Here is a 24,507-nt window from a genome sequence, read left to right as displayed (position 1 = left end):
GAGATTCCTTGTTTTATACAGAGAGATGGTTTCTGTCCCCAATTAACTGATCCTAAATCTGAAACACACACACACACACACACACACACACACACACACACACACACACACACACACACACACGAGGAACAAACAGGGAGGAACACTGAAAGTGAAAGTATTCAGTCTGTTCTTCAGACTCCATTTTAAAGTCAACAGAGCAGAAGGAGGAAAACAGTCTGAGGCAGAGTGAGTGTTAATATTAGAGCTGTAAATAATGATTACTGTCATTATTGATCAATCTGATGATTATTTTTCTGATTCATTGTTTAGTTGATTAAACTGTGTCAGAAAAATATGAAATTACAGCGTTGACATCTTCAAACGTTGTTTCCTTTTTTCTTTTCCTGGTTTCTGCGTCCTCACAGTGATGTAACGCTGGTTCGGTTAAAATAGAGAGAAGTCAGTAAAGAAGGACTCATGTCGGCCTCACACCAAACCACTTTTCAAAAGATGTCACTGTCGCAGACAAAATTCCAATGTCGGAATAAAATCATGAGAGTTTTGCCAGAGTTGTGGCGCGCTCCCGTCATTTCCACCGTTTGGTGTAAGGTGGTCAAAAAACTCAGTCCGAGCGTCTCAACTCAGTCTTTATCTCGTCTTGACGTTCCGATCAAATCAAACATGTTTAATATTATCCTGAGTCTTTAGTTTTGGCTCATGCAAATAGTGAAGGTGCGCTCTGTCCAGTACGGATTTACACATCGAGTGAAACATGTATTAAATTGCATTTTTGTGATATTAAAAATGTCTTTAAAAGTCTTAAATTTAATCTGATGAACCTGCAGAAACCCTGTAAAGTCCAGGAAGCTGTTTAATCCTATTTTGTGGAGTTTCAATCAGCACCATAATAAGTATTATATTTTTTGTGGATGTATGTGCATATTTGCATGTTTGTGTATCTGTGTAGTTTAATTTTGTCTCATCCATTTATTTGTCAGACTTCGTATGTTGTGGTCTGTGTTTTCTGTGCAGTTTTGTTGGATAACTGTGGATAAAATATAAAAATAAAAAAAGAAAGTGAAAGTTATAGATTTATCAGAAAAAAGGTACTTTAAGTTCATATTCTGCAGAAAATTGTCCCCTGCATTAGTTATTATAATATATAGTATGCAGCGTTTTCCCGCCTGAAATAAAGAACGTCTCTGCTATCGTCTATAAAAACTATAAAAAACTGTTACAATTTTATCTTTTTAATCTGATATTAACCAGATCAAGATTCAGATAAAACAGGCAGTGGAGCTTCATCACACAGCAAAGGCCACATATTTAATGAGTGAGCTGATTGTTTCCATATAGGACGAGATACAAATCAAAGTGTCTTTAAAGGCCGAACAACCAAGTTTCTCAGTTATGATTGATGTGATTCTACATGAACACAATTCTCTGCCAAAGTTTAGATTATTTTACACGAGAGATTTCTGTACTTCTGTTTTTCACTCATACAGTCCTTAGAGTTTAAAATATTAAACTCTTCATAATTTACACCTAAATTATATGTTTGTTAACTCTGATTGTTGCTTATGCAGTCAGATTTGCTCTTTATTCCAACAAATCATCGTATAATGTGCATCCAGCCTCAGTCTGTAGATTTATTTGTTAACTTTGTGCATGTTCTGCTCTCGCCTCTCAGAAAAGAATCATAATGCAAATAAAGTTTGTCTTTGCTTTTACGGGAAATAAAGGCCCCTAACAAGAATGATAAGGTGACAGAGGCAGGAATTACAACATGTACTAAACATTTCTTCATGTCTGGTAAAGACCGGCGAAAATTCTTGTGAGAGAGTTTCAGTCTGCAAAAGGGAAGTCACATCTTTCTCTGAACATCAGCATCAGTCGTGTGGTTTCCACAGTGTACTGTAGTTGACTTTTAACTATCAAGGATGAGATGTGGCATAAAAATTAGATGAACTTTCTAACCCTTTTATTTTATAATTGTAGTAATAACTAAGTTGAAGAAGGTTTAGCTTGCTGAAGCAGAAGGAAGCACATCTCCCACCATACATGTGAATTATGTTCTGTTTTCTACTTATATATCTTTTTGGAGGTGGTCTGATGCTTCGTTCCTGTGCTCATGTAGAGTCCCTGAAAGAGGAAGTAAGCAAGAGGGACATGGGTATTCCTGTACAAAACTGAAGGATGACAGGAAGTGGCGGTTTGTGAAATATGCATGTAGTTTTTTAAGGGGTGGGAATTCAACATGAAGCAGAAAGAGGAACCTGAGGTCAAATCAGCATCTTCCTCTCTGTGACTAAAGAGCAGAAACTTCATCTGGAAACTCAAAGACAACCTTTAGTTGAAGTGTCAGATGGAATAATTTAACTGTATCATTCATCTTTCTACATTTGAAGAACTCTGAATCCTGAATCTGAACTCTGAATCCTGTTTGGTGAGTTTTATTAAATATATATTAAAAAACACATTTATCTGTGCTCAAGTATAAAATCCTTCAATATTGGTGGTCTTTAAATTGTATATGTAATTCTCTTTGTTTCATTCTGGTGAGGTTGAATTTAGGAAGATGACTTTTTCCAGTGTTGTTTGACCAATCCTTGCTGTTCATCCCATATGAAGTTTATTTGAAATTATTATTATTATCCACAAGTTGTTTATATCTGTGTCAATAAAATGTCAAAAGAAAAAGGTAAATAAATGAGTATGTTCCTCTGGTAATAAGGATACTTAGGACATAATTAAATGTTGTAAGTTACAACTTATTTTTAAAGAAGGAGGTAAGATGTATTTTTGTAACGGCAGGAAAAAGGTTTTAAAACCTTTAAAAACAACAGAAAATACTGGAGCTTTTGTTTTCTGTCTGATAAAGTCTCAGATGATTTGAGTTGCATTTACTGTGCAGGTCTTGAACAGTTGCACTGGTGAGAAGGCCTGAGATGAAATAATCATTAAATCCATATCTGTATAATTCACATGTTTATATGAACAAAGGATTAGATGAGGACTGTACATGTGATGTGGAAGGTTGCACGTAGTGATGAACCCACAGTAAATTATTAGCAGACTCTGCAGTTCCCCTCAGCTCCAATCAGCCTTTTACACTGTTTGAACTATTTTTTTTGGTTTTACACATTTAGAGACTTGCTGGTGAATAAAGTGGAACAGCTAAAGAGATTCATATTTGTTCACATGGACAGAGACACCACTCCACATTGAAGCTAATGTTGCTCAGTGGCTGCTATGTAAAACAAGACTAGATCAAAACCTGGTATAAGACTGAACTTTGTATGATTAATGTGTTACAGGGATAGTCGGTGTCTAAATGTGAATTCCACAATATTAAATGTTCATCTGCAATTTTCTGTAGTGGTTCCAGTAATACTTATTGTTAAAGTGACTGAAGTAGGATCACATAACATGGTTAAGCTACGTCTGTTAACTCATCCTGTTCTTTTATCTGTTTCACTCTGCATTGAGTGTTTTGTCAGAGTGATGGTTATTTGGGTTGCTTTAACTGTACACTAGGGGTGTTCCCGAATACAAATACGTTATTCAGCAAAGCACAAATAGTGGATTTTTTTACAATAATTTGTTTCATAAAAATAAAAAAAATCAAATACCAGCGTGCAGGTCGGTTACATCGCTACCTCAGTCTCTCTCCTCTGCTCCGCTGTTACATCTATCAGGAGGTTTCAACGAGGAGAGTCACATTCACCTGCATCTACAAGTGTTTATGAAGCAAGGGCACACTGCATAACATGGCTAACATTAGCTACATAGGCTAGCGTATTTAGTTTTTTCGTCTAGGACAATACAGTAAAATCACTATATATGGCTCTCAAGCTATATGCTGTGTATTTACATAAACACAGAGTCTTCCTCGTGAGTTGGCGCCTCTGCCAAACGTGCATTTAGAGGGGATCTGTGCGCGGCCATGACCGGAAGTAATCCTTGAATGTAGGTGTGACGATAGGTGAGACAAGCGGCCCCTGTGAGCCAATCAGATGCCCGCGGTCAATAGGTGCAGATAATAATAAAACCGCTTTGAAGACAAAAACGGAAAAAGCGCATGAATTTCCGCTTTTTAATCCACACGAAAAACAGAAAATAAATGAAATAATGAATAGTATAATTGTTCATCCCGTTATCAAAAACATTTAACAGAGCTTTGGCCGGAGGGTACATGGACCCCGCGGACCTCTGAAGAAAGGAGGAATGGAGCCGCGTGCACGTGCAAGTGCATTAATTGGTCTTTACAGTGACAGCACATTATGTCACTGAGGGAAAGATAAGACAGAAAGTACTCAACAAAAACTGAATTGAGTCGCGTTGCATTGTGGGTAATGTAGGCACCAAGTTTTGACAGGAAAAAAGAACATGTGGAATAAAATATATCTGATTCTGCTGCATTGATTTCAATACTGTTTTTTAAATGATCCATTGTGAATGTTATAGGAAAACAACGCTGAATGGCTTTAGTGCTCTTTTAGTTATGCATTCATGACGCCAGCTATATTATAGATTCTGTGATTCTGATTCAGATTCTGTGTGATTAAATGTGACCCCGACTACACACTGCTTTTTGTAAGATGTCAAAAGCCAAAAAGGTTGGAAACCACTGGTTTCATCTTTAACAATGTGTTGTATTTTAAAAGCTTGTTATATTATCCATTGTGTCAAATCTTCATCTGAAAAGTAACTAAAGCTGTCAAATAAATGTAGTGGAGTAGAAAGTACAATATTTCCCTCTGAAATGTAGAAAGTAGCATCACATGGAAATACTAAATCAAAGTACAAGTACCTCAAAACTATATTTAAATATAGTACTCTGTAGTCAGTTCCTCTCCAGCACTGATCAGCAGTGGGTTACCAGCAGGGTTTTAAGGTCTGATCAGGGTTGGTTGGTTGCTCTTTGCTCCAGACTCCAAACTAAAGCAGTCTGAGTCTTTGACTGCACTTTGAAACTGTCTCCCATTGGATTTAAGATCTGTGGACGCCTTTAAAAAGCAGCTCAAGACCTGTTCAGACTTACCTTTGAGTAGTAGTGTTCTATTTATCTGATTCTATTTTATTTACTATTCTTATATTGTGTCTCTATTTTCTTCATCTTTTATTGTGAAGCACTTTGTGAGGTCTGACATAAAAAGTCGCTTTATAATAAACTTTACTTACTTGCTTAAATTATTAAATGTCGGCCCTGAATCCAGTTAAGACAACTAAGTCAAACATCCTAATATTCATACGTACGTTTAACATGTACACACACACACACACACACACACACACACACACACACACACACACACACACACACACATAACCACATACAGGTAACTTCCAGTAAAGGAGGAGCAAACAGGTAGAGAGTAAAGGTGAAAGTATTCAGGAATAAAATCATGAGAGTTTTGCCAGAATTGTGGCGCGCTCCCGTCATTTCCACCGTTTGGTGTAAGGTGGTCAAAAAACTCAGTCCGAGCGTCTCAACTCAGTCTTTATGTCGTCTTGACGTTCCGATCAAATCAAACATGTTTAATATTATCCTGAGTCTTTAGTTTTGGCTCATGCAAATAGTGAAGGTGCGCTCTGTCCAGTACGGATTTACACATCGAGTTTTTTTCTACCATGTGACCCCAGGGGCTCTCCGTAGTCCAGCACCAAACGTGAAGCAGCAAAGTGACTATAACGACCGAAATAAATCCTCAAATACCGTCACACACGATGGACGGTGAATTAACAATGTTACGAGTCGATGTTTAATTCTGCGTGTATCTGATCCACCGTCCAGCACGTATTTTAGTGAGAAATGTAATTCTTGAAACTGTTCGCCTCTCATTCCCACCGTCTTCTCCCACTAAAATAGTGCAGCTAACCAACGGAGGCTGGTGGCGAGTTGAGGCGACAAAATCCAAAATGTAAAGTTTGTACACAAATATAGTTTATCTTTATGGATTAAATTAATGCCGAGTTGACAAGAAGACTGTCGACATATGACGCCTTTTATCTTGTGTTTCTAGAATGATGTGTTTTTGCGGACACGTAAGGAATTGTTAATATGTCATATTTATTAGAGGAAGTTTGGCGTAATACTTTCCCCGGAGAGCGCAGGGAGTTTCAGTTTAATTCACTACTACTATGTACATCTTTAACATTTTGTCACCACTACAGAAACAGCAGGTAGCTGTGAAAGTATGATAAGGTTGTCTGACGCTGACTGCTGTTAGTTATTGGTTTGACAGTCTAATATGTGTTTGTGTTGATTACTGACGGTGGCTGATTGTACTCAGTTTCTATCGGCAGTATGCAGTAAATGGTCGCCCTTTGTGTGTGTGTTTAAACTACTTTCCTAACATGATGTGTTTGATGGTTTTATTAATGACTCCTGATGAAACTTTAAAGCTCAGCATTCTCGTTGACCTTTAGCTTCCTTTTTTATAAGTCACATGAACATTTATTCACCCAGAAAAAACTCATATTTCTCTGTATAATATGACCTCCTCTTTCTGTCAGCTGCAGTGTATCTGCAGTTTATTTACTGGTTTTTTTGAAACATGATTTCAGGCCAGTTGGAGGAGTTAAATCTGTGACTTTCTGCCTTGTATAATTATCCAGGCTGCTGTTTCTACTGTATTTCATGCAGTTTGCAGGTTTCCAAACAGAAATACTCCAACATCCAGCGGCTGAAAGTGTCCAGATAGTTAATGGTTGAAGGTGGTTTCTGTGGGCAGCTGTATAAACTATGGAGCTGTTTTAAAGTTGTAAAAATACAGGACGACACCTTTTGAAATGTGATTGTCTCAGCTGATATGATCTCAGAAAACTTAACCAAAATATCATTTTATTTGTGACAAAGATGTAAAATGAAGATGAGTTAATAAGAGGAACAATCAGCGTGACGTGTCTGTTGTTTCTCTTCACAGTTGTTCACTTATAACTGAATTAATTCATTAACATTTTCTTTTGGCTGGTTTTTCAGAACAAACCACTGCACACACAGTGGCTTCTGTTTCTGCTCCATTGTTCAACACTTTTTCTTGTAAATTTTCACCAGGAGCAAGATGGGAAATAATCTCAAAGGAATCTAGTTGTAGTCTTGTAAATAGTGATCCTGCAAGATCCCCAGTCTTTGCAAAATCTTAGAATGTGACTAAAAACTCAGTAACTTAAGACACATTGTCTTTAGATGTGAGAGAGTGTCAAACTTTAGGCTTTTAAAAGTCTTTTCAAAGTCATTTCAAAGTCTTCTAGTGTATTTTAGGCATCAGATGTTAACTGAAGTCTGTTTGTTGGATTTAAACCAGAGTCAAAGTTTATCTTTGTGATGCTGGAAAACACACATGGTTGTAGTTAAAGTCATTTAAACTAATAAGAAGCTACTAACTAGTTAGTGACGGCGGTGCTTCTGTGGACATTGTGTCTCCTTATTTACTAAAGGACTGCACCGGGGTTTTGTGAAGGTAAAATGTGTCTTAACGTGTTCCTGTTCAAAGACACAAAATATGGGAGGAAGTAATGTAAATGTATACAAACAGCCTGCTGCAGCTGATTTATCACTGCAGACTGACCACTGCAGCAGAGGAAACTGAGTCTGACATTTAACGTTTGGGAAAAGTCAAATCAGTAAAACTGTTGTATGACACTGACACAGAGGGAGAGAGATTATAGCAGAAACAGTGAGAGAGAGAAACACAAATGAAAAGATGCATTATGAAGATATTTAGCAGAGCTCTCTGTTCAGCACCACAACACAAGACTAAAGAGCAGCAGTCTGTTATTTTACACAAGTGGACTTTTCTGTTTTGCTCAGTTGCCTCCTGCTTATTTTTCCTGACTTTTAATGTCTCATAGAAGCTTAAAGGAGCCAAAACACATTGTGTGAATCCTTGTGGTCTAACAAATGTGTTGAATCCATTTCCCTCCTCATGAAACATTTGCAAAGTCGATTTTTGAAGCTGGTATTTTAAATCCTGCATTGTTTACATCCATGTTTACTAGTTTGCACTCTTCTTCTTCTTCTTCTCTGCCTTTGCTGCCACATTGTTGTGTCTGTCTAATTACTTTTGAACCCTTGTAATAATAATATATATTATTTTATTTAAACTGAATGTGCTGAAGCTCAGAGCCTGAAGAACAAAAAACTGTGTAACTGTCCAAATACTGACAATCTGGACTGTTTATGGAGGGAAAGAGCTGCATCAACTTGTGAGCTGTCTGTTGGCCGCAACTAATGTCATGTGTCATAAAGAATGTGTTCATGTCCACAGAGAGAGGAAGAGGAAGAGGAAGAGGAGGGATGTTTCTGTGGAGGAGCAGCAGTCCTGTTGTTCTTTGTGTCAGGACGTCCTGAAGGATCCAGTCTCTACCAGCTGTGGACACTGGTTCTGCAGACAGTGCATCAGCTCATACTGGGACCAGTCTGTTTCATCAGGAGACTCCTCCTGTCCCCAGTGTGCAGAAAGATCCAGAACCAGACCTGGACTGCAGGTACCAGTTAGCCAGTTAGGTAGCTAGCTTCTCCCAAAGTTTTGTTTGTTGATTTTAGTTTTCTGGTTTTTCAGATTGACTTGAAAATTGACCAAATTGTTCCCAGATTCTTTACATTGAATTAAATATAAAACTTGTTACTAAACTTGATCTAAAAGCAATTAAATTATTTTCTGAAGTAGGAACTCTCCAGCTGTTATAGGAAAGCAGTGCTGAATCAGTGGAGTGCTCTTTTAGTTATGCATTCACAACGCCACCTATATTACTGATTCTATGTCTGAAGGGGTCATAGTGCTGACATTGGATGGTTAGAAAATAGTTATTCTATGTTGGGCCAACTGTGAGCAAGGGCACATATATTGTAAAAAATATAGATCATTTTAAATAATTGTATAATGGAAGATCATTCCAAGAAAGGCAGTAAGAGGGAGCATCCTTCAACAATGTCTTGTTCAGAGATTATGTGACGTAAAAATAGAAAAGTTTATCCTTAAATGTGCTGTAATACCAGCAGAGGGCAGCACTTCATAAAAACATGATACTGCCCACCGACAGTGCAACAATAAAAATGAGAAATACTCATCTGATATGAAATACAGACATCAAAAGCTTCACACTTGGAACGTGGCTTCAGTTTGTTGTTTGCTTCCTCACAGAGGATGTAAATGTATTCAGCTAGAATTCAGGTGATAATGTGGATGTAATGAGTTTTGCAGTGATGAAAGACTGAAACTATGAAAATAACCAAAGTTGTGACCTGTTTGTTCAAGCAGTAGATGATTTACATTTAACATGCACATGTACAGAAGTCATAGTGGTAAAGTGTCATGAGATGACAACTGAATACATGTCCTTCCTGTTTAAAATGTCTCTTATTTTCAGCAGGGGGGCATAATGGTGAAATTTAAAGAGGAGCTCTGGAAAACTCTGGAAGACTTAAAAGAAGATGAGTTTAAGAAGTTCAAGTGGTACCTGGAGCTGGATGACGTCCTGGAGGGCTTTAAACACATCCCAGTGGCTCAGCTGGAGAAAGCAGGAAGGCGGGAAACAGTGGATCTAATGGTACAGAAACATCAGGATCATGGAGCTCTGCAGCTGACCATGAAGGTTTTAGAAAAGATCAGCAGGAAGGATCTGGTGCAGCGTTTACAAAACTCCCCCTCAGGACCAAAAGGTAAGTTAGGAGAAGGAATCTGAAAAGCAGTGTCACATACATTTCATACATTATTACATGAGTTATGAGTTATTATACAACACGTAGTTTCAACCAAGCAATCTGATTGGTCAACTTGACATTTAGAACGAGCTCGAATCAGCATGACAGCACACGTAGCCGCGCTCAAATGAAAAAAGCCTCATCAGTAAAAATATCACTCCGCCGTTCATTAGAACTACAGTCTGTGACGTCACGCTAACAACAACAGTCACTTCCGGGTAGATGACTGGTGGTTGATTGAGTTGTGGAGATCTGTGAACGTGGCAAACTTGTTTTTTTTTCTGTTGTCATTTTCAGTCGTAAGTGTAACGTTTGAAGATATGTAGTTAAACACGGTGGTCCGACCTATCTGACGCTTCTGCTGGCTTTATTTTATGTACTGTGTTGCTTTGTTAGCGTCTTTGGTTTGTTTTGTTTTGTGGGGGAACTGCAGAGCTTTGAGTTGTCTTTCTTTCATGTTTGTGAAACTGGATTGAACTAAACTGATTAGGAGTTGTGGGAAAACAAAACGGACCCTTTACTGAGTGGACTGAACTCTAAGACTGTGAGACGAGTTCCACATGCACTGCAGAGTGAATGTTTACTGATGAGACTTCTTTCATTTGAGCGCCGCTACGTGTGCTGTCATGCTGATTCAAGCTCGTTCTGAATGTCTAGTTGATCAATCAGATGATCGATCGATCAGAACTACCTGTTGATTTATTTAGGCCTCTCTCTCTCTCTCTCTCTCACTCACACACTCTCTCTCTCACTCATTCACACACACACTCTCACTCACACACTCTCTCTCTCTCTCACTCACACACTCTCTCTCTCTCTCACTCACACACTCTCTCTCTCTCACTCATTCACACACTCTCTCTCTCTCACTCATTCACACTCTCTCTCTCTCTCTCACTCATTCACACACTCTCTCTCTCACTCATTCACACTCTCTCTCTCTCACTCATTCACACACTCTCTCTCTCTCTCTCTCACTCATTCACACACTCTCTCTCACTCATTCACACTCTCTCTCTCACTCATTCACACACACACACACACTCTCTCTCTCTCTCACTCATTCACACACACACTCTCTCACTCATTCACACACACACACTCTCTCTCTCTCTCTCTCTCTCTCACTCATTCACACACACACACTCTCTCTCTCTCATTCACACACACACTCTCTCTCTCTCTCTCACTCATTCACACACACACTCTCTCTCACTCATTCACACACACACTCTCTCTCACTCATTCACTCACACACTCTCTCTCTCACTCATTCACTCACACACTCTCTCTCTCTCTCTCTCACTCACACACTCTCTCTCTCACTCATTCACACTCTCCCTCTCTCTCACTCATTCACACACACTCTCTCTCTCTCTCTCACTCATTCACACACTCTCTCTCTCTCTCACTCATTCACACACTCTCTCTCTCTCTCTCTCACTAATTCACACTCTCTCTCTCTCACTCATTCACACTCTCTCTCTCTCACTCATTCACACACACTCTCTCTCTCTCTCACTCTCTCTCTCTCACTCTCTCTCCCTCATTCACACACTTTCTCTCTCTCTCACTCATTCACACTTTCTCTCTCTCTCTCTCATTCACTCTCTCTCTCTCTCTCTCACTCTCTCTCTCTCTCACTCATTCACACACACTTTCTCTCTCTCTCACTCATTCACACACTCTCTCTCTCTCTCTCATTCACTCTCTCTCTCTCTCTCTCTCTCTCTCTCTCTCTCTCTCTGTGTGTGTGTACAGACCTGCTAGAAGCCACTTTGTTGTTAAAAGTGTTTTTTGGATCTGTGTCGTCTTTAACAAACACATCAGTATTAAGAGCAAGTACTGTAGTTTTCCTATTTATTGAAGTAGTTGGTGCCCCACCAATGTTTTACATAGAACACGCCACTGTAAATACATAACATGTAATAAAACACAATGCTGTAGATGGGAAAGTGGAGCAGCTGAATGAAAGGAGAGATCATTACACAGTGATTTATTCTTGTATTTAAAGTCCAACTAAAACTTCAACTAACACAAAGTGTCCTCTAGAAGTCTAAATAAGTTGGTTTCCACCATTTAACATTTCACTGTTTGTTGAATTCAGACTCATTCATGTTGTGAGGAAAAGTTCTGACTCAGACACACAAAGCAAAACAGACGAAAAACTCAGGACTAACAAACGTCTTCTATCACTAATACTGATAAAATAAGAAAGTCATGCTTTGAGAATAAGGTCAGTGTAGAGGAGAAATCTGATCACTGATTGGCTGCTTGTACACACAGATTTACAGTAACCAGGTTTCTACTGTGCATGTTAACATGTTCCCAGATGACCCACATAACCTGGTTTCTCTGAGTAACCTGGTTATGTAAGTGCATGTAAACACACTGATAGATGTTCAAATCTATATTTTCCTTCTCTTTCAGCAGAAACTGGTCTGCAGGATGTTTCAGATTATAAGAACAGTCTGAAGAAGAAATGTCAACATGTGACTGAAGGAATTGATGAAGATGAAAGAACCCTCCTCAACACGATCTACACTGAGCTCTACATCACAGAGGGACGGAGTGAAGACGTTAATACCCAACATGAGGTGAGGCAGCTTGAGACAGCTTCCAAGATGAAGACCCACCATGACACTCCAATCAAGTGTCACGACATCTTTAAACCCTTACCTAAAAAACAGAAATACATCAGAGTCGTTATGACGAACGGTGTCGCTGGCATTGGAAAAACCTTCTCAGTGCTGAAGTTCACTCTGGACTGGGCAGAGGACTCGGAAAACCGAGATGTCGGTCTGGTGATTCCATTTTCATTCAGGGAGCTGAACTTGATCAAAGATAAGCGGTACAGTCTCCTCATGTTGATCCATGAATTCCATCCAACATTACAGGAGGTCAAAGCAGAAAATCTCAAGTCTAAAGACTGTAAAGTTGTGTTCATCTTTGACGGCCTGGATGAAAGCAGACTTAAACTGGATTTCAACAACAGGAAGGAGGTTGTATCTGTCACACAGCAGTCATCAGTCAACATGCTGTTTACAAACCTCATCGAGGGGAAGCTGCTTCCCTCGGCTCTCATCTGGATAACTTCCCGACCTGCAGCAGCCAATCAGATCCCTCCTACATGTGTTGACAGGGTAACAGAAGTGCGAGGCTTCACTGACGACCAGAAGGAGGAGTACTTCAGGAAGAGATTCAGTGATGAAGATGAAGAGCTGTCCAGCAGAATCATCTCACACATCAAGACATCCAGGAGCCTCCACATCATGTGTTACATCCCAGTCTTCTGCTGGATCACTGCTACAGTTCTGGAGCAGATATTGACTACAGACCAGAGAGGAGAGCTGCCCAAGACCCTGACTGACCTGTACTCACACTTCCTGCTGCTTCAGACAAAGAGGAAGAAGAACAAGTATGATGAAGGACATGAGACGAGTCCACAGGAGCTGACGAAAGCTGACAGGAAACTTCTTCTGAAGCTGGGGAGGCTGGCGTTTGAACAACTGCAGAAAGGAAACATCATGTTCTACCAAAAAGATCTGGAGCAGTGTGGTCTTGATGTCACAGAGGCCTCGGTGTTATCAGGATTTTGTACAAAGATCTTCAGAAGAGAGAATGTGATCTCCAAGAAAACAGTCTACTGCTTTGTTCATCTGAGTGTTCAGGAGTTTCTGGCTGCAGTCTACATGTACCACTGTTACACCAGCAGCAACACAGACGTACTGAAGGACTTCCTGGGAAAAGACTTCAAATGCAGCAAATCAACTCTCAGGAAAATTCTTGCTTTTTTCAGAAATAATGATTACCCTGACTCATCTCTGGATGACTTCCTGAAGAGAGCGATGGAGAAATCTCTCCAAAGTGAAAATGGCCACCTGGACCTGTTTGCTCGCTTCCTTCATGGCCTCTCTCTGGAGTCCAACCAGAGTCTCTTAGGAGGCCTGCTGGGTCAGACAGAGAACAGTCCAGAAACCATCCAGAGAGTCATCAACAACCTGAAGGAGATGAACACTGAGGATATCTCTCCTGACAGAAGCATCAACATCTTCCACTGTCTGATGGAGATGAACGACCTCTCAGTACATCAGGAGATCCAAGAGTTCCTGAAGTCAGAGAACAGATCAGAGAAGGAACTCTCTGAGATCCACTGCTCAGCTCTGGCCTACATGCTGCAGATGTCAGAGGAGGTTCTGGATGAGTTGGACCTGCAGAAGTACAACACATCAGAGGAGGGACGACTGAGACTGATCCCAGCTGTGAGGAACTGCAGAAAGGCTCTGTAAGTCCAGATGTGATTAACATTATAAATCAGTGCAGATTAGTAGTTTAGTTCTTCAAATATAAATAATATAAAATTCTCATTATTGTTAAAGTAGTGCTCTACTTGTTCATAGCTGAAATAATATGTCAGTTATATTTAATCTCAGATGTTCTTGAGCTGTTTCAAATTCAGTCAGTTCAAAGTCATTCAGTTAATCTATTTATTTCTAGTAATTATTGGATTTTACAGTCTTTTCTTCTATTTATCTTCCTTTGGGTGACGGAGGCGTCATTCAAACCTGGTAAAACAAATGAAGGACTTTAGAGGTTGTGGTTGAGGTTTTATTACAGAACATATATCAGTATTTTACAGTTATCAGTGAATGTAGTGAAGTTATTATTACATGAGAAGCTTCTGCAAATAATATATAATCAGACAGACACTGTTTTTACTGCTATGATTAAGAGTTTAAAATAAGATCTGTATCATTTTCCAAAGGTGATTTCTGAAGTCAGAGAGATTTGCTTTCATCATCATTTTTTTTCTTAATGGTTTCTGAGTCATTTCATAGTGAGCACGAGGGATCAGCAAATCACCAAACTGATTCAGTAATTAAGTGATATTACACGTGATGCTTACCGCATCACTGTCGTGTCAACAATGACGGTAAATCACACCCTCGAGAGTAATATTGCGATTATACAACATTTACCAACAAAATAAAAGATGTAAACAAAATGTATTTATATTGTGAGGCAGTTCGCTCTAAAAATAAAAAAACTTTTTTCTTGTGTTATATCCGTTTCTATGGAAATACATAGGGATATGACTAATACCTGGAAAACAATCACTCACGTCACTAGACTACTATGTAATGAAACTTAGTTTACTACTCCAGCAAGTAGACTGACCCTTAGTAACGACCAAGCAACAGAGACGATTTCTAGTCCCTGTTGAGTCAGCCAGCCAACTTGAGCTAATGCTTTCTAGAGATCGCGACATTTCCCAAACTGAATAAATACGACATTTATAAACACAAAACTGCTTTGCTAGCTCAATCCTGTTGTAACTAAGATATCCGCTGAAAAAAAATCCATGGACAGATTTAGCTGCTACGTCCGCAAACTTCACAGACATTTTTAAGCTAGTAGCTCCGTGTCACCGACTCACCGGCACAGCTGATGGAGGATGCCGGAGTGGAAGCTGAGATAAACTCAACTGAAGGGAAAATGATTCAGTTTTACTGTTTATGGGGGAGCCGGTTAACGATAACGAGTGGAGAAGGGTTCGGGTTTTTCAGTGTGTGTGTGTAACTCGTCCCACAGTCTCAGAGTTCAATCCACTCGGTAAAGGATCCGTTTTGTTTTCCCCACAACCCCTAATCAGTTCAGTTCAATCCAGTTTCACAAAAATCCCCACAAAACAAAATAACCCAAAGACACTAGCAAAGCAACACAGTACATAAACGGTCTGCAGCTCTAATGAACGGCGGAGTGATATTTTTATTAATTCAACTTCAATATCACATACAGATAACATAAATGGAGTAATATAACAGAAATATAGAACAAACAAATATACAACGCCAGGGATTACAGATAAATATGAAATGAAAATGATGCAGTAAAAAATAAAGATATAAAAAATAAATGTACACATTACAATTATATTAGTTTATTAAATTTGGAGCACAAATTTATAGTCTTCACAGCTTTTCTATTGCATGAGGTAGACAATGTTTTAATGTAGGATTCTGTTTCTTCTTTAAATGAACAAAAAGAGGGTTTAACTTTTAACACCTTACATTAATGTATATAAAACTTGGCCAGCAATATGATAAGAGTGATGAGGCATTATTCATTTGAGCAAGTTGATGAAATTTACATCATGCGGACTCTCACGGATGCAGAAACTATAATTTCAGCTTCAGTGTGCTGTCATGCTGATTTGAGCACGTTCTAAATGTCTAGTTGACCAATCAGATTGCTTGGTCAGAACTACCTGTTGTATAATGTCAGTTATACAACAATATCTAAAGTTTGCTAACATTAACCTACATTAGCCTCCATAAACTACTGGTCATACGAGACAAAACCCCTGAGTGTGTTGAACCGAGCAATGGTGCCTTTTATTTCTCATGAATTCCAGTTTTTCTTTTAAAGAGGGAAGTCGTGTTACACAGTCTTGTTTTTAAGTCTTTCTCATATTCTGTTGCTCACAGAAAGAAACTCTCAGGTGTTTTTTCTCTTGTTGGTGTAGAGAAGAGTAGTAGCAGGAAATGCACAGAGGTCTGATGAATATATAAGAGCAGAATGATAGAATTCAGACTGTTTAAAGAGATCTTATACACATTAAAGGTCAATGTTATATTTTAATGCTGATACCCTGATAACATCTTTCTGATGACATCATGATGAAAATAATTCAACCTTATTGGTTTGTTAATTGTGTTTTTGTGCTGAATCAGTTTTTCAGATTCTCAGAAAAGAATGTTGACAACTAAACATCATGCAGTCATCTGTCCTGCACATCTAAATATTGAATTACATTAATATTTGATATGTACAGGTCTGATATTGTCAAGCCATTTGTTTCATTTGTGTTTGTCAACAATAAATTTTGCCGCTGATGGATGTGAACCTGACAGCAGCAGGTAGCAAAGAGAGATGATCTTTCTCAACTGTAACTGTTCACTGAGTTGAACTGAGTAAAAATATCCTGCAGTCAAATTAAAAATTAAAAATAGTGGACAGTAAAAATGTTTTTCTTATCAAGATGTCCTCATGCTGACTTTGTGGAGACAGACATGGGATCAGATCACACAGACAGACTGTGAACATTATGGAAGCCTCAATGTAACTTCATTTTCTCTCCCTTCATCTGCAAGATTAAAGCAAAACAAAGATTAAAAGTCTGCAGGTATGAGAGAGAGTGATGAGAATTATTGTTTCATCCAAGCACAGTGAGATACGATTAGCTGAACTGGGAGTGCTCTGGTAGCCTACTGGTTAAGATACATGTCATATAATCACAATATCAGTGGTTTGATTCAGGTGGCTAACCTTTGTTGCATGTCATTCCCTCTCTCTCTCTCTCTCTCTCTCTCTCTCTCTCTTTCTCTCCTCTTGTTTCCTGTTATCTCTCAACTGTCGCTTTACATTAAAGGAATAAAATGCCTCAGAAATTTTTTTTTTTTTAAAAAGTTGAGCTGAATCACTGATGTGAAGAGCAAATGTTAATCAAAATAGGGAATGTCAAACTGTTTCATCATCAAATGCAGGAAGTAAATATAAAGTGTCATCTTTCATGATAACATATGTTGTCATATATGTGTCATCACAGACTTTCTGGCTGTAGACTCTCAGAGACTCACTGTGAAGTTGTGGCCTCAGCTCTGAAGTCCAACCCCTCCCATCTGAGAGAGCTTGACCTGAGTGCAAACTTCCTGAAGAGAGATCCGACTGGTTCAAGATTTGAGCTTCTATCTGCTGGACTGGAGAGTCCAAACTGTAGACTGGAGACTCTGAGGTCAGTTCACTGGCTGTAGCTTTGGCAGTTTTTTCTATATATTCAATTCAAATCCTTCACTGAAGTTCACATGTTTGGTTAATACATTTTTGGTATTTCCCTGAGCACAAATCTGTAGAATTTAAATTTAAAATCCACAGTCTTATTCTGTGTAAAAATGATTTCCAAAGTTTAAACTAATATGAGGCTTCAGCAGTCTGAGTTACACATATCAAGTAAGTATTTTTGTGTTTCTTCAGTGTTTCCTTGCTGAGCTGCAGTGGAGGGATCATAACTCAAAGAGGGAATTTTGAACTAAATAGTCTGTAACTTTGAGTCAGACAAATCAAGTGGGAGTCTACCAAACTGTCAAAGCCTCATATCAGCTTCAGCTGAACTTATGAACTCATTTCCTACAGTGTAGCTGTGTTAGGAAGAGACCACTTCACAGTCAGTATGGACAGGAGGAATCATTACTGCCACCAGTAACATGTTTTAATTACACAAACCTACTAAACTACCAAATACAGGAAGAAGGAGGTCATGTAATAAATAATGAACAGGTTTAGTTCAACATGTCTGATTTCATATTGATCCTCTAATTTCAGACTTGACTGAGTTCAGCAGCATTTTATGAATCAATTTTATGAATGAACTCATGGAAGTCAACTCAATAAATATTATTATTATTATTATTATTATTATTATTATTATTATTATTATTATTATTATTATTATTATTATTATTATTATTATTATTATCATCACAATAAAGGGTGTTAATCTATGGAACAACCATAATGAAGAAATGAAAACATGTAGAACATTAAGTAAGTTTAAACAAATCTTTAAAAATAACATATTGAACAGATATAGAATGGATGAACAAAGAGGTGGTCTGGAATAATATGATTTGGTACAGAGTGTCTTTTTGACTTGTGTTGTTTTTGTTTGTTGTTATTGGTTCTATGCAAGTTATCTTTATTCTCTTGTGTTGTTTTGAATGTTTTTGGCTTTGATTTGATTGATAAATTATAAAAAGGGGTAGGACTAGAAAAGTTCCATTGAATGGTTATTATTTAAGTTGCTTACTGAAAGTTTGCTGTTATTTTTATTTCTTTTGTTTTGCTGCCTATATATTTTATTTTGTTATTTTAACATGTTCAAACTAAAAAATAATCTAATCTAATGAATCAGGACATAGTAATGTTGAACTACAAATTTAAAACCTGAACACATCTGATTGGATTATAAATGGATTTTAATCTACATCATTTATTCTTTATTCAGATTGTGGCTCTGCAGGTTGTCAGAGACCAGCTGTGCTTCTCTGGTCTCGGCTCTGAAGTCCAACCCCTCCCATCTGAGACATCTGGATGTAAGAGGAAATGACCTGAAAGTCTCAGGATTAAAACTACTGTGTGATTTTCTGGAGAGTCCAGACTGTAGACTGGAGACTCTGAGGTCAGTTCACTGACTGTCTGTTACTATTGTTGATCTTAATGTTTAACAACTGAACCTAATTTATGTACATACATAACTTACATCCATGAAGTTCATTTTCTTTTTTCCATATTTTCATTTTTTTACTGTACAAAGTTTAGTCTGTAGTTATAAAAGATGACTGATTCTTAAAGAAACTGTAGAAAATGTCCACTGTTAGTTGTTAAAATAAATGAATGCTTATAACTTTTGGTAAAGAGTCACATCTGTATACAGAAGATCCTCTCAACTAATATCTGTTTTGAATTGATTAAGTTTACTTGCTGAAGGAGAAATATTTCTTAGATTAGATTATTTAATGTTTTTTACACAATAATGTCTGATAATTGATATTGATCCTTCACAAGAATCTCTCTCTCTCTCTCACACAGACACACACACACACACACTGATCTAAATGCAGGTGTTTAAAGTAATTTTTATGAATCAGTGTTGACATGAATATGTGTCTGAATGTTGTGGTGACATTTGGATGATGTCTGTAGAAGGCTGACATGATGATCCACAATAACACAATGACAAAGTTACTCTGCTCATTTTAGTGAAAAGCTCATTGATGAGGACATAGTAATGTTGAACTACACATTTAAAACCTGAACACATCTGATTGGATTATAAATGGATTTTAATCTACATCATTTATTCTTTATTCAGATTGTGGGGCTGCAGTTTGTCAGAGATCAGTTGTGCTTCTCTGGTCTCAGCTCTGAAGTCCAACTCCTCCCATCTGAGAGAGCTGAATCTGTCTTTCAACGACGTGTGTGACGTGAAGCAGCTGTGTGATTTTCTGGAGAGTCCACACTGTAGACTGGAGGTTCTGGAGTAAGACACCATTTTTTACTTCTGTGCTGAGATTAATATGATGTGACAGTTGTGGTGACACTAAACTGCAGACATAAAGCTGATATTGTGCTGATCCACACTGAGGATCTATTTTCTTCTTCAGTGGTTTAGTCCATTGACTGTCAGAACAATGTTGAGATGCACATTTAAAACCTTCATATAACAAGAAAAATTTACACTGGATAATTCACTCTGAACCTCTGAAACTCTGTTTTTATCTTTTCTATTTGACAGTTTTTAACCTGCATCCTGTTGGGTTCAGCTGTTTGGAGTTTCCATCTTCTAAACTTTAGGACAAAAAAATAGATTTTCAGATTAATTGCGATTCTTATTTGAATGATCAATAATTGATTATTGAAATCCAGAGATGGATCTTTGCATTTGTGTCTTTACTCAGTAAACATGTACATGTGCTCTGTGTTGTGTGTGTGCAGTGGTTACTTGTTGTAAATGGTTCAGTTAGAGCAGCATGATGTGTAAAATGTCCACTTTGTTTAAATCCAGTTATTACAACGTGCACAAAAATCTTATTTGAAGTGTAAAAGTAACATAGATGCTAGCTGCTATATTAGCTGCCTTGAGTCACCACAGTCCCGTAAACCGTGACGTGAATAGTTTCAGTCTGTGGACCCGCCGCAGTTTACGGGACTGTGGTGACTCAGGATGGTCAGCTGACTCTGGCTGTCTCGTAGGGGATCTAGAGATCACATCTACAAGAGGAACAGACTGAAAAAAGACTCCACACACTGATCTGAGCTCTGGGTTTGTGTTTGTTAACGAGATATTATCTCTGACTACGAGATGTGAAAGCGTGGAAGTGGACTGAACAGTGTGCAGATTCTACTGTATTCAGTCTGTCTCTACCTGCCGGGGAGCTAACGCCAGCCAGCAGCTGTCTGCAGGTATCACACTGATGTCAACACAAATACAAACAGTGCAGATGAACTAATGAGCAGACTTTCAGTTTCTGCTGTCTGTGCTCAAAGTCATAAAGTTGAAACAGCAGGTACTGACAGTCCATGTGTTGCATTATGGGATAGCATTTATGTGTTTTAAATGTACATAATGATGAAGCTCTTGCAAGTGATGCAGGTCTTTTATTATTCTTGCTCAACTGTTTTGCACATGTAGACCTAAAACATATAAATGTGTCGTGTTTTAGTCTTTTAACATTTTTACTTGTGTTTGGCTGAACAACATGAGTTTGTATAGATGGTAGGGCTGCTCGATTATGGCAAAAATCATAATCACGATTATTTAACACAATTACTTTTTGACTCTCATTTTTGCCAATGCTGATATATGTGCACATATTTTTTCCACCTGGCTGAGGAGACTATTACACCTGCAATCATAGATTGTAATAATGATCAAGAAAGACAATATATGAAGGATGAACTTATGAAGACTGGAGTTCAGGAGCTCAGCATTAAAACACATGAACCTGCCAAGTGGGTGGAGCAGTAGTTTTCTTTGACTTTATCAGACAGACAGGAGTAATGTGCAGGATTTAATCTTTGGTCCACAGTCCGAAGCAGAAGGTGGCGGTAATGCACCTCATACGCTGGTTGCCAATAGCTGTTATAAACCAAAAAGAAAACGTTTTTTTCAAACAGAGTGGTACATCCTGTCAGCCGAGGTGTTTCCTATCTCTGCAGCCGAACACAGCAGCTCCTCTGCGGACTGTTTCATCCTGACGGTCCCGGTGTTTCCTCCGCAGGCTCCACTTCACTCAGCTGCCCGACAGACCCGCTGCTTCTTCCCACTTTAACCTGAATAACAAACCGGGGCTCGGTGCTCCGGTTGGATCCAGACGGAGAGCCGGGGCTAGCTGGGAGGCTAGCGGAGCGTTAGCCGCAGCATGACCGGAGGGAAGCACAGCCAGCTAGCCTCCGCTAGCCTCCCAGCTAACGTTACCTCCGGTTTCACTACAGGCAGATTCACTCGCTACACTGGGCGAGGAAATAAAACCAATGAATCAATAAGTACAAACACTGTTGATTTCTTCCCGTGGAGCCGACATGCAAACTATTTAGGTTCAGTAAATCCCAGCTGTCAGTCAGCCTGGTGAAGGCAGGTTAGTCTGTGGACAGAGACGCTCAATGCCTGTCGGAGGCGTTTAAGGAGGAGCGAAAGCGCACCGCTGTAAAGGAAAGAGGTTTGCTGGATTTAGAACACAAGACAAAACGAGAGCATCACTGCGAAATGACAATAATAAACAATAATCGTTTTATCTCCATTATCTTGTTTTCATAATCGTTGGAAACCAAAATCGTAATCGGAAGTTAAATTTGATTAACCACACAGCCCTAGATCAAGTTCATATGTTGAAGGAGAAATATTTCTTTATTATATTATTTAATGTGTTTTAATGAATAATGTCTGATCATTGATATTGATCCTTCAGAACACACACACACTGATCTAAATGCAGGTGTTTAAAGTATTTTTTATGAATCAGTGTTGACATGAATATGTGTCTGAATGTTGTGGTGACATTTGGATGATGTCTGTAGAAGGCTGACATGATGATCAACAATAACACAATGACAAAGTTACTCTGCTCATTTTAGTGAAAAGCTCATTGATGAGGACATAGTAATGTTGAACTACACATTTAAAACCTGAACACATCTGATTGGATTATAAATGGATTTTAATCTACATCATTTATTCTTTATTCAGATTGAGGGGCTGCAGGTTGTCAGAGATCAGCTGTGCTTCTCTGGTCTCAGCTCTGAAGTCCAACCCCTCCCATCTGAGAGAGCTGAATCTGTCTGACAACGACGTGGGTGACGTGAAGCAGCTGTGTGATTTTCTGGAGAGTCCACACTGTAGACTGGAGCATCTGGAGTAAGACACCATTTTTTACTTCTGTGCTGAGATTAATATGATGTGACAGTTGTGGTGACACTAAACTGCAGACATAAAGCTGATATTATGCTGATTCACACTGAGGATCTATTTTCTTCCTCAGTGGTTTAGTCCATTGACTGTCAGAACAATGTTGAGCTGCACATTTAAAACCTTCATATAACAAGAAAAATCTACACTGGATAATTCACTCTGAACCTCTGAAACTCTGTTTTTATCTTTTCTATTTGACAGTTTTTAACCTGCATCCTGTTGGGTTCAGCTGTTTGGAGTTTCCATCTTCTAAACTTTAGGACAAAAAAATAGATTTTCAGATTAATTGCGATTCTTATTTGAATGATCAATAATTGATTCTTGAAATCCAGAGATGGATCTTTGCATTTGTGTCTTTACTCAGTAAACATGTACATGTGCTCTGTGTTGTGTGTGTGCAGTGGTTACTTGTTGTAAATGGTTCAGTTAGAGCAGCATGATGTGTAAAATGTCCACTTTGTTTAAATCCAGTTATTACAACGTGCACAAAAATCTTATTTTAAGTGTAAAAGTAACGTGAATAGTTTCAGTCTGTGGACCCGCCGCAGTTTACGGGACTGTGGTGACTCAGGATGGTCAGCTGACTCTGGCTGTCTCGTAGGGGATCTAGAGATCACATCTACAACTTTCTAAACTTCTACATTCTAAACCTTCTTCAGCTCTGAACAGATTATGAAACATTGAATGATTTCAAACATGAACTTTGTTTTCTAAAGTGACGTCATTTATTCTTTATTCAGATTGAGGTGGTGCAGGTTGTCAAAGATCAACTGTGATTCTCTGGCCTCAGCTCTGAAGTCCAACCCCTCATCCCATCTGAGAGAGCTGGATCTGAGAGGAAACTACGACCTGATGGACTCGGACATGGAGCAGCTGTCTGATCTTCAGGAGAGTCCAGAATGTAGACTGGAGACTCTGAGGTCAGTAGAGAGTTGGAGTCAGTCTGTGCTGGTTTCAGCAGTATTGTATTAAACACAGTTAGTATCAAAGCAAAGATCCAGTATTTCCTGGTGAACCTTCAACCTTCTCAGTGGCTGCTTTCCTCAGTGAAGCTCTGAGAGGAGAATGGTGACGGGCTTCAGGACTGGACAGAAAGACAGAGAGAGAGAAAGAGAACAGTCAGCCAATCAGATCAGCCAGAAGCTTGTTGTGATCATGTGTTTGAGTTGATGTGAAGACATCTGTTGTTGTTGTGTTGATGTCTGCAGGAAATAAAGCTGGATTACAGCTGACAGCCTTACAAGATGTATAGAGACAGTGGTCCTCATCATCAAACTGTCCTACCATCAAATCTGATCTGAAAGTGTTTGTTCTCTCATTTCAACACTAAAGAATTGATCAGTTCATCTTTGTCAGAGCTCTAAGATCAGTCTGACTGCAGCCTGCAAATCACTGGCTCTGATTTCACACAAGCATCATTACGTTTAGTAACCATGTGGTCTTTATACAGACCAGAACCTCTGCTGAAGTCCAGGAATCACAGCAGCTGTTTAGCTGAGAGCTCTGACTGATTGTCATGTGATGATTTAACAGCAGGAAAGATCTTCAAATCCCACAGAGACTCTGTAGCTTTCAACTTTTCTAACAGTTGACATGTATCAACAGTAAATCCATCAGTAAACTGATGAGTGAATGTCTCTGTTTCTGCAGTAATGATGTGTTCATGACTCTCAGCACTTTATTTCCTCTGTGTACTTGAGTGAAATCTGCAGAGTAAACAGACTTGATAGCAAAAGTCTGTGCAGATGTGTGAGCTTGGAGCTCAGTGTGTTCACTCAAACACGTTAAC

The 24,507-nt window shown here is 38.7% G+C and overlaps 2 protein-coding genes across 18 annotated transcripts in view; both read left to right on the top strand.

Moving 5' to 3' along the window:
• The window catches only part of LOC122974964 (NACHT, LRR and PYD domains-containing protein 14-like), a 113,071-nt gene that overhangs the window by 37,259 nt on the left and 51,305 nt on the right, over positions 1-24,507 (top strand). For 13 of the 17 annotated variants that reach the window (XM_044343083.1, XM_044343090.1, XM_044343081.1 and 10 more), the window contains 2 exons: positions 22,497-22,664; positions 23,459-23,844. The exons of 2 other annotated variants lie outside the window; for them this stretch is intronic. In XM_044343083.1, the coding sequence (XP_044199018.1) occupies positions 22,497-22,664; positions 23,459-23,690 (400 nt within the window). In that variant the 3' untranslated portion in view covers positions 23,691-23,844. Of the gene's footprint in view, positions 1-22,496; positions 22,665-23,458; positions 23,845-24,507 lie in introns of those variants that run through there. 2 more of the 17 variants (XM_044343075.1, XM_044343077.1) reach the window with 2 other exon arrangements.
• The window catches only part of LOC122974968 (NACHT, LRR and PYD domains-containing protein 14-like), a 123,111-nt gene continuing 100,844 nt past the window's right edge, over positions 2,241-24,507 (top strand). Inside the window, exons 1-2 of the mRNA XM_044343098.1 lie at positions 2,241-2,428; positions 8,256-8,475. The gene's annotated coding sequence lies outside the window, so the exon portion shown is untranslated. The remainder of the gene's footprint in view (positions 2,429-8,255; positions 8,476-24,507) is intronic.

The sequence above is a fragment of the Thunnus albacares genome, chromosome 23, assembly GCF_914725855.1.
Source record: "Thunnus albacares chromosome 23, fThuAlb1.1, whole genome shotgun sequence".
Taxonomy (NCBI): Eukaryota; Metazoa; Chordata; class Actinopteri; order Scombriformes; family Scombridae; genus Thunnus; species Thunnus albacares.
This window is presented reverse-complemented; position numbering and strand designations above follow the sequence as displayed.